Here is a 17,500-nt window from a genome sequence, read left to right as displayed (position 1 = left end):
CCCCTTTCTCTCCCTGTATCAGTAATTTGATATACGTACTACTGTATATAGTCTATAACTGTATATAAACTGGTATTTTTTCAATAAGTAAATAAATCATAGTATGTTTAGTCATTCAGGCCTGCAGTATTTTACCTGTCTTATAATTGTATTCTTGGGGAATAACACATAAATCCTTCAACATGTTATGTGGAAAGATTTTAGCTAATCAATATGATTGGTAACACTCCTTTATTGTGCTCGCGTGTGTTATCATGTAACGTCGTGGTTATGAAAGTTTCATAGTGTTGTTACAAGCCCCGGTTACCCACCAGTTGCAATTTCGTTCTATGACACGATTTTTACCTAAGGTTTTAAAGGTTTAAAGACTGCTCTTGAATGACAGAAGCAAGGGAGGATGACATTGCCCTGGCAAGCAGGACAATGTCCTATAGACAAACCCTACATACACATATGATCAGCGCTCAAGCCTGCTCTCTAGCCAAGCTATGATCAGAGAGGGCCAGGCAATGGCTGCTGATGACTCAGCAGGTAGACCTATAGGATTCCTCAAACCCCTTGTCCCTAGCTCACAAGGATAGTGAGGTTGGAGACACTACAAGAAACTATTGAGCTTGAGTGTGACTCGAACCCCAGTCCGATAAATTGCCAAGGCAGTGACGTTTCCAATACGCCACCTCAATCCTAACACTAGGAACGAGTGTTATAGAAGTCCACCATGTCTGATGTCTAAAAATGTAAGAGAATTAGCAAAGGTATAGATATTTCAACAATAAAAGTCTGATATTTTATGCTTGAGTTACGCAGTGCTAAGTGCAAGAAGCAAAGGAATAACTAATATAAATAATATAACTGAGGTTCTTTATGTTTTTAGGTTTCTTTTTTCCAGAAGGCACCTATGGTCTACTGACATATAGCCTACGTCTTTCAAAATAAAATCCTTTTAAAAGAAAGGCCGGTGTTATTTCAGTTGTCTTTAGAGTTTTCAGTTACATGTCAAATCAAAGCCGTTGGCAGGTTACTAATTGTGAAAAATCTGATTTTTGTTTTACGTATTTGCATCTACGCTGACCGGGAAATTATACCTGGGATTGGCATTGGAGTATTCGTAAAAAGGTTATTTAATTGTATAATGTTCGAATTGTCTCTGGGTTTCATTTTAGTTTTAGATTTTTTTATTTTTTCATGGAAGAGCAATGACGTGTGACACATTCCGGATATTCTTTAGTATAAAAGACATTTAAAACCTATTGAAATAATCAAGTAGTAGTAGCATTGATAATTCAAATTAAACACCAGACAGAAGATAACTTCGAAAATTATTTACGGTAAAATGATGCAAAAATGGAAATTACCAAATTTTTTTTCTAATTTAGATGCATTCCGATTTGTTTTTAAGTCGTTACGACTAGCTTGGAAAAATGTTTAATACCCAAAGAAAGTTTAATGATGATAAGTAGACGAGCGCGTACTCTCTCTCTCTCTCTCTCTCTCTCTCTCTCTCTCTCTCTCTCTCTCTCTCTCTCTCTCTCTCTCTCTCTGGATACTTAATTACTAAATTCTTCAAAACAATGGTCTTTGACTTGTAAAATGAGCTCGCTTTGATTTTTGCAACCTCCATATTAGTTTATGGTGCTGAATGACCTCCCTTGTCCCAGTGCCTGGCTATTGGCCTGAAATCTGCAAATCGAATCTATATTAGTTTAATGACCTGATTTGCATCTTGCACGAGGAAGTGTTTATTTGGGATGTATATAGTGTGTAAACTTATGGAGACACTTTTGGAAGTATATGTCGATCAAAAAAATGGTTTTCTGACTTCAGGGTTTGACTCAAATGTTTGATTGAAATAATGCTGGATGTGAAGGTGAGATAATGGAATTCGATATTGATGTCGTGTTTTGAATAATGCAGCACGCAATTAGTCCCTACTTCGACAAAACACTTCCTTGTCAACACGGTCATTATCTTATAAGTTATTCATCATTGATTCAGACAGAGATAATAAATAATGCTAATTATCATCATCATCATCGCCTCGTACGCCTATTGACGCAAAGGGCTTCTGAATGCTAATTATAGCGTGAGATATTAATCTCATTTTAATTATTCACGATGCCAAGTAAAAGTTTTTTTTTAAGTATTACCGAATTTCATTATTTTTTTTTCTTACGTATAATGTTCAAAATCTGATTTATTCCCTTTTCTTTTTTTTAGCCTGGACCTATGCCTGGTGTGCGACCCCCGATGGGAGGAGCTGGGGGTATTGTCCCACCCCCTCAGACCAAAGGATCTGGAGCCATGGGCATCATCATGCCCCTCTACACCGTGGGCATTGTTGTTTTTTTTGTCTACACCATCATGAAGGTATGTGACATGTGACTGATATATTCAGTCTTAAACTTGTACGTCTCTCTCTCTCTCTCTCTCTCTCTCTCTCTCTCTCTCTCTCTCTCTCTCTCTCTCTCTCTCTCTCTCTCTCTTTATATAGATACTTTTTATGTTTTTAATATTATTTGAATTGAGGTCTTTGTACTGGTAATTATTTTTAAGAAAATTATTTTGCCAGCTATTGCTATACTAATGCAAACTTAGTGAGTAAACTTGAGAATCCTTGAGAAAATATTTGTTGAAGACATAAGAGAATCAATTGAGAGTTAAAGAATTTAAAAGCACCAAGGCATTTCAAGTCATAATACATGATGTGGATGGTTGTAATTCTGCGAAGGATTGGCTGACCGATGCTTGCAAGGTATGTTTGGACGAGGGAAAGGTTCCAAAGGAATGTATTAGAGTAAAATCAGTTCAATTGTAAAAAAAAAAACAAGGAAGATCAAAAGGGGTTTAGGGGTACTGTAGAAATGATAGGACATATCATTACTTTATATATCAAGCAGGTGCATAGTAGGATTTTAAATGAGAAAGTAAGATTTGTGATAAAAGAATTGAAAGTTGTGAAATTAATTTTTAACGTTAGATACAGGTGTGTGAAATTTAAAGGAAATACGTTGCTCTATAAAAATCCCATTATAGTTTAGCATTGATAAAGATATAATTTAGATATAGTTTAGAATATACAGTTAATAAAATAATTTGTTTAGTGGGATTGGAAATTATTAAAAGTGGAAGCGAAAAATGTAATTATGTATAGATAGGAGAGTGACAAGTATGATAAATCCTTGTCTAGATGTGGTATCTTTATGGTTCCAATGTGCGAAAAATTACCCATAGGAATTTACTTGGCGTGTTAAGAAAGCGAGTTGAGAATGTTTAATTTTGCAAGTATTACAGTACCAATTGAGAATTATGAAAAGCTTTAGATACTAATTTTAGAATGTTTAAATGATTGAAAGATGCCAACATTTACTATAAAGTAAATGTTAGTAATAGTAAAGTTGTGAGTATGAATTAAAACCAGGAATGTGGAATGGGGAATGATGAAGGTAGAGGCATGTATAATTTGAGTGTCAGGAAGAAGGAACTGATTGAAACCGGGAAAGTGCTGTATTGATGACGTAAAATAATATTGTTTTTGGGAAAGAAAGAACCTTGGTTTCTAGGAAGGGCAAGAGTGCATGCCAAATTGAACACACTGCTGTGTATATGTGCTTGAATCTACTGAAGTTTTTTTTTTGGGGGGGGGGGGGGATTCTTTGAGTGACATATTAGTTATCTTGATCTCTCTGGAGTCGCCTCATGTTTTTTTATAAGCCACTTGATTTGAAAAAGTTTCCAAAGAACACAGATAATTAAATCCACGTTTGTGACAAACTCACAAAGAAAACAATTTGCTTTAGATTTAAGATGAACTATAAATTACGAATTCTATCGTCATACCTCAGAGGTTTTAAAATCGGGTAAATGTCATGACTAGTTTACGTAGAGATGTCTTTGTCGTTTAGGATATTAGTCTCTTTCCATGATGACGGTACAGTGATGTAAACAATTTCGTAATTATGTGATGTATGAATTAATTTCTCTTTAGAGTAAATTATTTTATATGCGATATGCGGACTATATGTTTTGAATATACAGTGGAATCAGTCTTGTTTATACGACATGAGAAGGTATGATATAGAATGCATTTTTGTATCATATCTTATTAGAAAAGGAATATAGAAGTTTCAAGAGTTAATGAATACCGCACATATGGGGCTTAAAAAGTAATCTAGAATTCTCGATGACAGATGATGTAATATTTTTGTGTTACATTTTTTTTTATTGGTGGTTCTCATGTCTTATTGAGAACACATAGTTGACTAACTTATGGTTCATTTTAATGTTGGCGTTTTCTTGTCTGCATCACGGACTATAATACTACGAATTAATTTCTTAATCATTGTAGTACCCATAGTGATGCGATATGATGTCTGGAGACTGTTGCTTGAGAAACTGTTTCTTGGGCGAATTTGTCTTACTTTTATAGCATGATATGTCTCGTTGATTACTTACTGGGTCCTCATAAATATAGGATTTTCTATTCAGTCATCCCAGTGACTTTTTTTTTTTTTTTTTTTTTTTTTGCGTTAGGAAGTGTACTTTTCCCTCAAAACTCATTTTTCTGCTTAATATGGAGCGTTTAGTGTTATGTTTTCTTTTATAAATATGATGAAATATTGTGTCACAATGCAATCTTTCAGTTTCAATGTCCTTTCAATTCATCCGAATGATTAGGACCCTCACAGAGATAATTTACTCGAATGTTAAACACAGATTTTTATTCTGACTGCGAAACTACATCTGGAGTCTCCCCCTCAGGTGCTGTTCAAGAAAGGTCAGGATGACGACAAGACTCCGAAGTTGAAGGACTTTGGCCTTGACCCTGAATACCGAAAATACGTGTTTGCCGAAGAGTATCTGGACAACACGGATATCTCCACCAAAGACCAGCTGAGACGCCAAGCCAGAGAGGAGTCCCGAAATCGCAAGAAGGCCCAGAATGAGGTTCCACCGGATACCAAGATAGGTAAGTTTATCGAACTGGTAAGGGAGTTGGTTACGCACTTACTCGTAAGAGGCAATTACGTAATCATTATGAAAAGCTAAGCTTTGGGATTTTATCCATTTATTCTTTCAACCTTTCCTAAATATTCCATCTTTTGAGAAAGGATTTTGCTTCTTTTTGGGTTCGGATAATAAATTATTTAAACTTTAAACTGCCTCCTTTTCCCATAACCCAGGAATAGTTTTCTTAGCTCATGAAGTTGTCCGACCCACCCACCTTTGAATAAAACTAGTTTTTCCCCCTCATGCTTTTCAAAGTATTCAAAATCAGGTGGTATCGGGCCATAGATTCTAACGTATTGCTATTATTTCTTCTTATTATTATATTTGATAAGTTATAGATATTACATATTTCATTCGCCAAATATAATCAAATGTATTTGGAGAATGAAATTATAACACCGTATTTTTTGTCCAATATTAAATGTTTGTCAGTTAAATTAATCGTACAAGATATCATATGAGGATTAGTCTCCAGTATTCAGATAACCATATTCATGACCCGGTAAGTTAAAAGGTTAATAAATACTGTTGATAAGTCGTTTGAGATCATTTACAAAACATTACAATTCCTATGAACTTTTTACAACTTAATTTTTTCCCATAAATAGATTGCTTGAAATTTTCCCAGTTTCAGGATCAATGTGAGGTGTTCGAGGATGCTGTTATAACCTAAATTTATTTCTGATCTTTCTTTCCCCTGTTTCTTAAATAAGGCTCATAAAATACTGACATAATATGGTACTTGTGATTGTATGTATATTATTATTATTTCGGTCTCTTGTTTATAAACTAACCATTTAAACATTTCTTGCCAGTCTATAAAAAAAAAACCTTAAAGAAGTACCTGTCTAGATGTATTTCTGCGCAAATGGAAGGATTGTGTGTGTAAATTATTGTCAAAGATTCTAATTAATCTTGTTCAGTGTAGTTATGTAAAATTGGCTGACCTCTCATTAACAGGACATTTGGGTGTAGATTTGTGTATCTTGTGAGTATGGTAATTTTAACTTTAGAAAAATTACTAGGTTTACTTTAAAAAAGAAATTGATAACGTTTTAGTTATATTTAATTTTTCCTCAAAATTCTATAGTAGATATTTTGTAGAAAGGACATCAAATAGTTGAGCAAGAGACTTTTATTTTTATTAATCTGAGGATAATATGATTAGGTATATGTTTGAAATAATGCAGTACGGAAATTTATGAACTAGCACGAATGTATTTGTTAGGTTTTGGATATATTTAATATTGTTTTCTTGAAAAAATGTCGACAGCTAAAAGAATCGCTACCATATCACCTTGATTTTTCTATGTTTGAATTTCATAATATACCACACTGTTTATTAACAGTGCTTTTGCAGCTATTATCAAATACATTTTTCATCAAATCAGCGGCTGACTATTATGCTTTAGACATTTGCTCGTGATGCTCATTTCCATGTTACATGAGCATTGAAATGCACCACTGCTTTATTCGTGAATATTGGTATTTTCCTTCCCATATGTAAAGCTGAGGGACACTTAATGGACCAAGGCAGAATGGATACCCAAGGCAAGAAATTGGGTACGTTATCTTTTCAAAGTTATTCTATTGCTTTAGAATGGTTTCCCCTGCTTTTGGTTTAACATGCCAAATGGGAAACCAGTTGTTGCTTTATTCCTGCTTCTTCTTTGATTATATCGTCGTAGGTTAGTGACACTTCTATTTCTAAGGCTTCATTTGGTCTCTGATCAGCAGCGATCCAAGGTATTAGTTGTTCTCTTATTTATGTATTGTTGATAGATGGCATTTTCGACCTCTGTTGAAGTTCTTTACACTGAGGTACTAAGTCTTATTGAATAGAAAATTATATGGTTGTATTTTTATATATTTCATGTTAATAACGAATTATGATTTTTGTGGGAATTCCTCTCAATCGAATGTAAAAGGCATGACCCTACATGTATATAATCTTTTCTGGGAAAATATTGAACTAATAGGCCTTTGCGTGTATACTGTTAATAGTTCTGGCTGCTTCATCTTTTTTTTATTCCATAAGGGAAAATGCTATTCCAGTTATATGGAGATATTTAGTAATATGGGATTAATTGGAAATAGACCAGCAAAAGAAAGAACAAACTACTCAGAATTTTAGTGAAATTTTTGCTATTTTTTCTTATTTAATGCATACTTTGACATATTGTTTATTGTTTTTGTAGTAGAACTATTGGGTTTATTGTGAGTTTTAATAAACGATGGGATGAGAATTAAGATCTCTTATCATATCATAAAGTTTGTCTGTATATATTTGTTGTTAAGATATAGAACTATCAAGAAAAAGTCTTGTTTTTCAAGCCAGTGATATTTATGTGTTACATAATAATGTGTATAAACGTGCATAGTAATTATAGTAACATTAATGATGAGTAGTTCTAAAATGGATATCTTACTGTAAAGTAAGTGAGTACTGGTCTTTGAAGTGATATGGTCAAATGTACTGAGTTTGGAGGAAATTCTGAACTGTAGGTCTACATTGGCCTTTGAAAGTGAAATGCTGGGTAACATATTTTAAACATATCAAGATCATCACTAGTGGCAAATTTATTAATTTCATAAATTGCTAAATGTTGGTGTTCCCCAATCCCTATTGGATCAAACATAGGAAAATATTAATCCTTGTAAAGAGTGCAGTATTCCCATCTGGTTGCAGTCATGCCAGACACTTGAAAGGTTTTTTGAAGAGAGGGTGTTATGGTGAAAATATATGCTGAATAATGCCTCCTGTTGTGCGAAGTGTAATTAGTGAGACTTAATTGGTATGCTTTACACTTCTTCCTTATGCTAGAATACAATTGAATCAATCGTTAGTGTCGTTGCATCTCTACCTTTATTTAGAATCTAACGTTTGTATTTTAACAATGAAGCATCATCGATTGTAACTTTTGATAGAAGTCCCTTCATACATAGACATTGAATAGTGTTCAAGCTAAGTAAAATTATATCATCCCTTGTGTTTAATGTTCTCTACTTGGGAGGATTTTCATGTTGTTCTTTAGTGAATAGTCTATTATGTTTCATTACTGTATGACACATACTGTGGTGTAACTCTTTCCAGATATTAAACGTACATGTGATATTCACTTTTATATTAGTTTTTGAGTATTTTTCTACTGGTATCATGCGTTTCATAAGAGTTTCAAGTTTCATTCAGTGTGCTTTATATTATGATTTCAGATTTATAATATCTACTGGATATTCAAAAGTTTAGTTCTGAGATTTTAAGATTGCACCCATGTTAACATCACTTTCCTAATTTGTATCCTGGAAATAGCATATTGGTTTTGTGGAACATCCGTTATAATGTTAACTCCCTCTAGGTAACTGGTATCTGCCAGAAGGATTCGTTTCCCAAGACGACGTTGAATCAGATGAAGAGGAGTACCTCCTTAACTGTATTGGAGGAACAACTGTAGAAGAGTCCGCCAGGGAAACTATAAAGGACCGTTTATTTAATGGTAAAAATAATAAGAAAGATAAAAAGAAAAGACCACCGTTTATCTACGAAGACATCAACTCGGAAGAAGACCTCCAGAACATTATCAATATGAGGCAAACTGAAAAAGATAATGAACAGAGAGCGCGGATGGCTGCCACAAAGCAAGATCTGGAAGATGATGAAGATGATGAAAATATTTCAGACTTGGATTATCTTTACAGTGACGAGTTTCTTCAAATATTAAGAAAGGGTTTTAGAAATTATGACTCGGAAGGAAATCTCGATGCTGAAACTCTTGAAAGTCTCTGCTTTGTGGCGCGTGATCACCTAAGGGAAAAATACATTGAAAATGTTGTTGAGAAGGAGACTAAGAAATTCCAGCACCCCTTTGGTAAAGTATCTCAACCAAAAGACACGCAGAGCTCTGACGATGAGGAAGAAGCATCAGAGGAGAATATCAGTTGCCAAAAAGATACAAGACTAGATCATTCTAGTGACATAAGAGACAATGCAGTGCCTTCCAAGTTGGAAGGGACCGCTGAAGATAAGCCTAGCTTCAAGGATTTTGAAAGTGACGATGACCTTGGAATCACAAGTGAACAGGAAAAGGATCAAAGTAGGGACAAGGCTGACAATGTACCAGCAAAGGGGATGAGAGACATATTTCCTAATGACACAGCAAAGGAAATGGAAGGTGACTGCAGTAGAAATATTTTTATTTTGCCATTAAAAGTCGATACTACAGCTTCTTGAGTTAACAGTTGTATTTTAATACATCTAGTGTAGTAAAGAAAGAGTATTTTGGAGTTTTGTTTGATAACTATTTTGCAGTAGAATGAGTAATAATTGTACCAGAGTACGTATTTATTGGCAGTATTGTATTCTATTTCCGGTTTAATCCGGCCTTTTCGCTTTAAAGCAAGTGAGATCGAATCTAGTAGAGCTTTAATTACGCAATTATCTTTGTAATAATGTACAAAATATTAGCAAACGAAGCTTTCTTACAGGGAAAATTATGTCAGCCCTAAGGTAACAAATAATGTTTAAAGTTTGCTGAAGCTTTTATACATCTTGTAAAGCTGAAACTGTGCTTACCGTATTCATAACCGAAGTACTAAAAATTATTATAAATATCGAATAACAGTTATCCTGAGCAACATAATTCAGCATTGAACGTGTAGAGAACAAAATAACGCCCAAGAGACGACAGTATAGAAAAGTACAACGGTAAAATCGCTTTTACTGTCCAGATAGTACTGCATTGGACCCATCTCTAGATATTTTCCTTTGCCTACACATTTGCCGGATAGTTTGGCCTATTCTTTACCCTATCTCCCCTTCTCTCATCCACCTGACAACACAAAAATAGAAAAAATGTTCTTCATTTAATGGGTTAACTACTGCACTGTAATTATTCAGTGACTACTTTTCTCGTTGTAAGAGTAGAAGAGACTTTAGCTATGGTAAGTGGCTCTTCTTGGAGGACACTCCAAAACTAAACCATTATTCTCTATTCTTGGGTAGTGCGATAGCCTCTCTGCCATGGTCTTCCACTGTTAGAGTTCTCTTGCTAGAAGATACACTCAGATACTTTATTCTATTTGTTTCCTTGTGTAGCTTAGCTAATAATGATAATGATAATAATAGTAATAATAATAAGAAGAGAAATCCAATTAGTAACCAGAGACTGTTTGGTAAAGATATTCAAGAAATAATTTTTTGAAAACGATGAAAGTTAACAATCTTCTATCACGTACAGTAACTCCATTATCCACAAGTAATTGTATTTAGCTGTTTTTTCTGAACCCTTAGAAGATAAATCTATGTAGTGGGCGAGGGCTGCACATAGGCTGATTTGCCTTTGTGTCCAACAGTTCATACAGGTTCTTTCAAGTAGTATGACTAAATTTTTATTCGATCGCTTGGACAAAAAATTTGGAAAAAAAATTGTCCGATCAGGAAATTGTTCGGGCTCTGTCGCCTTTGGTCTCCAAGATGTTGCAGTATATTCCTTCTCTTACTTATTTGTACTACTTTCTGTGTCTTTATTATTGGTAGTTAATGTTTTGTCTGCTATTAAATTCCTCTTTCTTGACTGGTGGATCAGATTAGTTTCAAAATAAGATTTCATTTTAGTAAAACTGTATTAATTGTACCTTAAAGCTGTCTTCTGATTAAATATGATTCTTTAGTTATTGCGTTTATATTAGAGTACTATTAGTGCGTCTATTAGTACAGCCTGTAAATGTAGTTAACTTAAGGTGAAATGTATTAATTATTTATAGTACAGTATTGGTAAATTAATAGTTGCCGAGTAATAGGGCTGCTAATGTACAGATTTTATATTTCAAGCATAACAATTAAATTTTAGCATAATCAGTTAAGTGTTGACATTTCTAGTAATTATACTTTGATTGTCCAAATTACATGTAGAGAACAGTACTATATGTTATCACAGGATTCTAACAATACCTGTTAAACAGATATGTTAGAATTTTCTGTGCTTATGTTATAGTTTAAAATTTTGTTTGGTTGTGTAATTGGGGTAGGGTCTTTATAAATTTTTATGATTCGATGTTTAAATAGTTACTGATCAGTATAATTCCATTTTGCCGACTTAGTGAAAGAGACCTTTTTGAAATTAAGTATTTATTGTTCATTTTGAGGGCAATAGGTCATGATGATATATATTTTGGCTTGATGTTTATAAGATGATCTGATGTTGTCGTAGCTGTGTAATGATAGAATCCTACTTCAATATTACCTGTTTTTCTATGTAGTTTCGGGATAGTCTGAATTTTTTGAATTGATTGCCTACTACTTCCAAAAACTTCTTAAATCTATTGTTTTGTCTGATAGTAATTTTTTACTCAATATTTTTCTAAGAATACGATTTTTATGGCCTTAATTCCCATTCATTGATTTTGAAATTTGCAAAAATTTTAAGAGTTGCAAAATAAAGGATTTCCATTGAATATAGCATTCCTTTCTACTTGTGATAGCAAATTGGTAGAAAAGAATGCTGTGAACAGTCTACATGCAGTTCGATGTAGAGCCTAAGGGTTTGGGTGCACCAACCTTGAAACCGGTTGTTGTCTGAGAAGATTGGTTTTGAAAGGCAACTGCCGACATTCTGACAACAGAGACTCCAGATGTGTAAACCACTCTCTTTAGGGCCATAATAGGGCCATCAGGGCCATCCTACATCCGTAGACACTCTGAACTTGTTTATCACATCAAATCATGGAAAATACAGGAAGTGTACAGATCCAGGTTCAACTAATCCTGTAACAGGACGGCTACCTTTTTTTTTACTAAAGAATCAAGAACATCACTCCTCTTATTGAGTATGTCGCAAATATGTTTATATACACTAACGGATTCAGAGACCATTCGTTTGGAAGAATGTATTTTTTTTTTTTTTTTTTTTTTTTTTTTTTTTTTTTTTTTTTTTTTTTTTTGCTTTAGTGGCCTGCGAACATTTGCATTTTCCATGGAATAAACTGAAGGAGAAATATTCCTTTCAAATTTACCCTAGTCAGTAGAACTTCTATCCGGAATAGGGATTCTGACCTGGTTCTCCCGTTTACGAATATACCCAATGCTGTAGTGTAAAATAATACTACACTCGCGCAGCTAATTACTAGGGAATCCTGAGCCTGAAGGGCCTTGAATACAGCTAAGATTACCAATCAAAGTTTCCTCATACAGGGATCTGTTTGGCAAGAACGTCATATCGATGTCCTATTAAACTGAATTATTTTATCATGTCATTATCATCATCTCATCCTACGACTTTTGACGCAAAGGGCCTCATAAGTGCAAATGGTTGAATAAATTATAGTCATCGCAACACGATTTTTACGTCACTGGAAACATCACGCTTTATTTAAAGAATAGAAGTTTACGATACATACCAATATCATTCCTAGCTGACAGTGGTAAAGAACCTTTAGTCATTTTTATAATAACATTTATCTTGAATATGTGCATAGGTCTCTTTACTCTGTCAGTATCTTGGATATGTGAAATTTTGTTTGAACTAATGTATTATTGTAATTTTTAAATAAGGATAATCATTTTACAAATCTGTATAAGGAGTTTATATTCGACTTTTCTTTTGTATCCGTATTTTTTTTTTTCTAAATAGTCATCTACTCGAATCTTTTCAGCCAGTTCTTACATTTTAAACAATTTACGATGAATGTTGTGGTCACAACCATTTACTTCGCATACATTAGGAAACAATAATTCATCGCTGTTGTAATTTTATCCACAATATATCTGTAATCCTTCCTCTTGCAGCTACTTTATAATTTATAACTGTGTTACTCATTTAACTGGTATCTGTGCTTTACATGCATACAGGAAAATCAGAATGTGAAAAAAGTAAGTTTTGGTTATAATTGTTCCACTTGATATAGGAAATTAGATAAGTAGCTATATGTATACATATATAGCATATAAAGTTAAGTAAAGGGTTATTCTGATCGGTATGCTTGATTTGGAGAATATGAAGGAAAAAATGGTGTCTTATACTTTCATTCTCTGTTCACTTTGGGTCATCATCCAAATTTCATTTATTTGCTTAATAATTACCGATACATAATTTTTCTATTCATAAAAATGCTTTTTGGAAACAGAATTTACCGCGTTAAATGATTGCTGTAGCCTACTTTGTTAATAAATTATATTTGGACCCTTATTTGTTATAATTCCTAATAATTTAAAAGCCAGCAAAAATTTGACAAGATTATGTAAACAGATTTCTCTGAAACCAAAAATATTACGTAATTTACGATGAAAAGTTGATGCATGTTTTTGAATGTTTGGATAATTAGCTTCTAACTGACTATTGCTTTCAGTTACCGTTTTATCACCATCGGAAAGAAATGGCGTATTTTGCAGTGTCTGCGGAGCATCGGGATTTATTTGTGTTTCCCCCTTTATTTTGATTTAGGTTTTATACTATTTGGTAGACAGAAAGTGTATCTCTTCACTATTACCCTGCACAGTATTGTTGAAATTATTTATTCAAAATTGTTTCCCCTTTTGATGTTTTAAGAACTATTTTGGGCTATTATGATCATCTGAGATAAACCAGGATATATGATGTACCAGTAATTCGATTTATTCAACAAATCTAATACAGTATACAAAAGCAAAAAAGACAAAGTAATTATAGGTAAAATATGAATAAAATACATCTTCTGACTGCCATTTGGTCCCTGTTATGGGTTGCATTTTCCAAAGGTTTTTGTGCAAAAGGCAATTAAAATTCTAAGAACTGTATAGTAATTGTTTTGAGGGGGCCTCTACAGAGGATGAGCAGCTGGACCAACTTCGTAGGCGATTGGAGGAAACCGAAAAGGCGATGGAACGTCTCATGTGCCAGATGGGGTCTGTGACCGACAAACTGACCGCTGCTAAAATCACTGAGGTTCTTTCCCAGGCTCAAGCCCAGGCCAAGATCCTCAAGGTTAGAGGAGAGATGCTAAATTTAAGGATTTTGTACTTTGAGATTTTCGTTGCAGTCAACATCAAAATATAATCCTTGACAGGAGCTTATTTAGTTCAGTTATGAGTTCAGCCTTCTATTATGATTTTCTTATTCTCGTAAACTTTTTCTTTTCAAGTTTTATAGACCATGAGACCAGACAGTCTTTACCTTGGATGCCTATTTGGAAATGGGTAAACAGATGTATATCTGAATATTTTCTTTCTTGATTAGATTATGTGGTTGGATGAGTAATTTTAAATATGATAAACTGAATTTCCATCACATAAATTTTATTCTATTGGGGAAAGTTTTGATGTTGAATGCAGCAGCAAATCTTTACAATATATCACCTTTCTTTTGGAATTACCTTAAAATTTCTTCCTACTCAGCATAATAGTGCTTATTCTCTAATTAATATTTCAGTTGTACCCTTTTTAGCAATTTTTGTTTACAACATGTTATTTTTTCACATTTTATTTTGAATTTGGGATTATTTCACCGGTTCTCGTAAATCCACTTTTTCTCCTCATTTATATTTTCATTTATTTATTTATTTATTTTTGTGGCAGATGTGGACTGCTTAATATATCCAGTTGTAATTGATTTATTTTTATTGTATACAAATAGTCATGTTGTTTAAAAACACATGATACCTCTATTTTTCAAGATTCTTTTATATCTGTATGAAGAAATTTAGTTATTCTAAAAGAAAGGGAGATTGGAGGTACAATGTAGTTTGCTTTTGGTGACGTCAGACTAAAGGGACATGACTCCTCCAATTGATAATGTAGGAGCAGACTGGTTGCTTATCTTGGTCTCCAAAAGAAGCTAGTTTTCTTATATTGGAAGTACTTCTAAACTACTTCTGAAAGTTATCTGGCCTTTTGGTAGACTACAGGATAGTGACCATATACACTGTGTTTGATCAATTGGTATACTTGTTTTGAGCCTCCTTTTGCATTATGCTTTGATTAATTACTTTGAGATATGATTTTCCATAGTTTCAGTAAGACTTTAATGTTGTTTTGGCTTTTTATTTATTGATTTACTTATGCTTAGTTAAAGGTTGTTTTATTTAGTTTAGTTATGCTATATGAGACAAAGGAAACTTATTTTATTTTACTCTTGTGTTCTGTGTTTTCAGGTTTATTTTATCGTTACTAGAATTTTGTTTTAAGAGAAATTATTTAGACTTGTTCTTGGGTTTGACATCACTCAAGAGCAAACAACTGACATCTCCTGTGTAACTTGTAAGGTATTATGCATTTTTGAGTAGATGCTAACAGTACTGTCCTTTTCCTCACCTTGCTACTGCCTCCTCCTTCACCACTACCACCACAACCATCACTGCTACTACTACCACCAAAATCACCATCACAACAACACCAACTACATCACTACCACCACCACCCCTCAACCACCGCGCCAGTCTCTACCGCTATCTCGGGCATTTTGTCAGAGCTCGATCAGTTCTCCAATGAAATTGAGGCTCGTCAGAAGAAGAAGATTGAGGAACTGGATAGGCTGATTGAGCTAGAAAAGGAAGAAAGAAGAGAGAAAGAGGAAGAAGGTATACCCAATCCACAGGTGGAAGAAGAATTTTCAGATGCTTTGACCACAGAGACTGCATATGAACAGGACGAGGCGTCCACTTGCGACACCAAGAGCTTTCTATCTCCCTTGCATGATGATTCCTCTGATGCTGATACCAACACCACTCACATTATGAATAGAGATGAAGATGATTTTCAAACTACCAACACAAACACAATTGAAAGTACCATTCCTGAAACAAACACCATCACAGCTACTCTGGGGAAAGATCTTGATTTGTCAGTATTACCTGAAAATGAAAAGAACACAGCCTTGTCAGAGACAATTTCACAAATCCTAACCCCACAGTTTGTGAAATCAAATATCCCTCCATTACTAGAGGCTATTTCAGAGCCCAAAATTAATTCAAATTCACAAGTACAAGTTTATGAAACCACTGACATATCTATGCAAACAAGTGTTCCAAATGGCATGTTCAAAGAACAAGCCCCTCAGGATGTTCAGTCTGTCAATGTTAATTCCATGGACTCGTCATCTGAACAACACTTGACCATGAATTCTAATCCTACATCACCAACTCCTGTGTTTCCTTCAACTACATCCAAGATCACTAATCATATATCTGCATCACACCTTAGTAATAGACAGAACTTAACCAGTAAGGAAAATTACTCTAAAAATCAGAGTCCACAGCCTCAGGTCCCACAGCAATACCAAAACACAAACTTCTCAAATGTCCCTACAAAGAAAGCTAAACAATCCACACCTTGTAACAATATACAACAGTCTTCATCTGTTCCCAACAACAAACACAAAAACAAAAGAAAGCGCAGTCGAAAGAGGGGTAAAAAGCGTGGTGGTAGCACTTGGCCTTCTTCATTGAGTATTAATCCAGTCATCGATAGAGTCGTAAGTGATGCATCCTTTCTCAATCTGTCTCTCTGACCCTCATCCTCTCAGTAAATTTTATTATGTTCAATGGGCTAAGGAGGTGTGCTCAAAAAATGAACTCTTGGAAGTTATTATCAACTATTAGTTTGTATGTTTGGCTTCTTAAAGTTTGCAAGACTAGGAGATCAGATAGGTTTGCAGAGAGTGGTATCACCTCTTAGCCTTCATTCAAGAGTTGATTCTTGGATCATGCCTTTTCTATTATCCAGCTTCGTAATTGTTTACAACACCACGCTCTCCATTTACTCCAAAATAATGCAATCCTGCAGTTCTCATCTTCTTGCACAGTTTTTAGGTAGTTATTTAAATTTTGGGAAAGCAATAATTAGCAAGATATGTTGAGGAAGGGGAAAGGGGTTATAAAAAGAAAATAGCTCGGTTTCCTCACCAAACGACTTGGAACTGACACGTCAACATAGTCAACCATACAGAATTCGTGATGCCAGCGTACATAAACTTTAGTTCGTGATGCCAGCGTACATTTGATATACTGTATATTCGAAATATCCTTAATTGAAAATGGATTAATTACTCAAAAGTGTCCATAAAATATGCAATTTACAAATAGTGACACTTTTGAGTAATCACTCAATTTTTGATTAAGTATATTTTGAATATACAGTATATCAAATGTACGCTGGCATCACAAACTAAAGTTTATGTACACTGGCATCACGAATTCTGTTTGGTTGACTATGTTGACATGTCAGTTCCAAGTCGTTTGGTGAGGAAACAGAGCTATTTTCTTTTTATAACCTCTTCCCCCTTCCTCAACATATCTTGCTAATTATTGCCTTCCCAGAATTTAAATAATCACCTAATTACTGTGCAAGAAGATGAGAACTGCAGGATTGCATTATTTTGAAGTAAATGGAGAGCGTGGTGTTGTAAACAATTACCTCCAGCTTTAAAAGGCTAATGTTACAGTGATCGTATGCCAATGGCAGTAATTTAAGTACTTTTATACACGAAATTCTTTTAAAGAGCATCTGCATCAGTTTATGTTCTGCAAG

At 34.2% G+C, this 17,500-nt stretch overlaps 1 protein-coding gene across 12 annotated transcripts in view; it reads left to right on the top strand.

The window, feature by feature from the left end:
* LOC137654777 (enolase-phosphatase E1-like) overlaps nt 1-17,500 on the top strand; it is a 149,777-nt gene that overhangs the window by 100,952 nt on the left and 31,325 nt on the right. For 5 of the 12 annotated variants that reach the window (XR_011046722.1, XM_068388756.1, XM_068388727.1 and 2 more), the window contains 6 exons: nt 2,218-2,367; nt 4,759-4,966; nt 6,517-6,570; nt 8,364-9,176; nt 12,851-12,871; nt 15,412-16,445. Coding sequence is in view for 11 of the 12 variants with exons in the window: in XM_068388756.1 (XP_068244857.1) it covers nt 2,218-2,367; nt 4,759-4,966; nt 6,517-6,570; nt 8,364-9,176; nt 12,851-12,871; nt 15,412-16,445 (2,280 nt within the window). In the remaining variant the exon portion in view is untranslated. Of the gene's footprint in view, nt 1-2,217; nt 2,368-4,758; nt 4,967-6,516; nt 6,571-8,363; nt 9,177-12,850; nt 12,872-13,803; nt 13,962-15,411; nt 16,446-17,500 lie in introns of all 12 variants that reach the window. The other 7 variants (XM_068388772.1, XM_068388792.1, XM_068388736.1 and 4 more) reach the window with 6 other exon arrangements.

This window comes from Palaemon carinicauda, chromosome 1 (genome assembly GCF_036898095.1).
Source record: "Palaemon carinicauda isolate YSFRI2023 chromosome 1, ASM3689809v2, whole genome shotgun sequence".
Taxonomy (NCBI): Eukaryota; Metazoa; Arthropoda; class Malacostraca; order Decapoda; family Palaemonidae; genus Palaemon; species Palaemon carinicauda.
The sequence above is the reverse complement of the archived record's forward strand: the minus strand, read 5'-3'. Positions and strand labels throughout refer to the sequence as shown.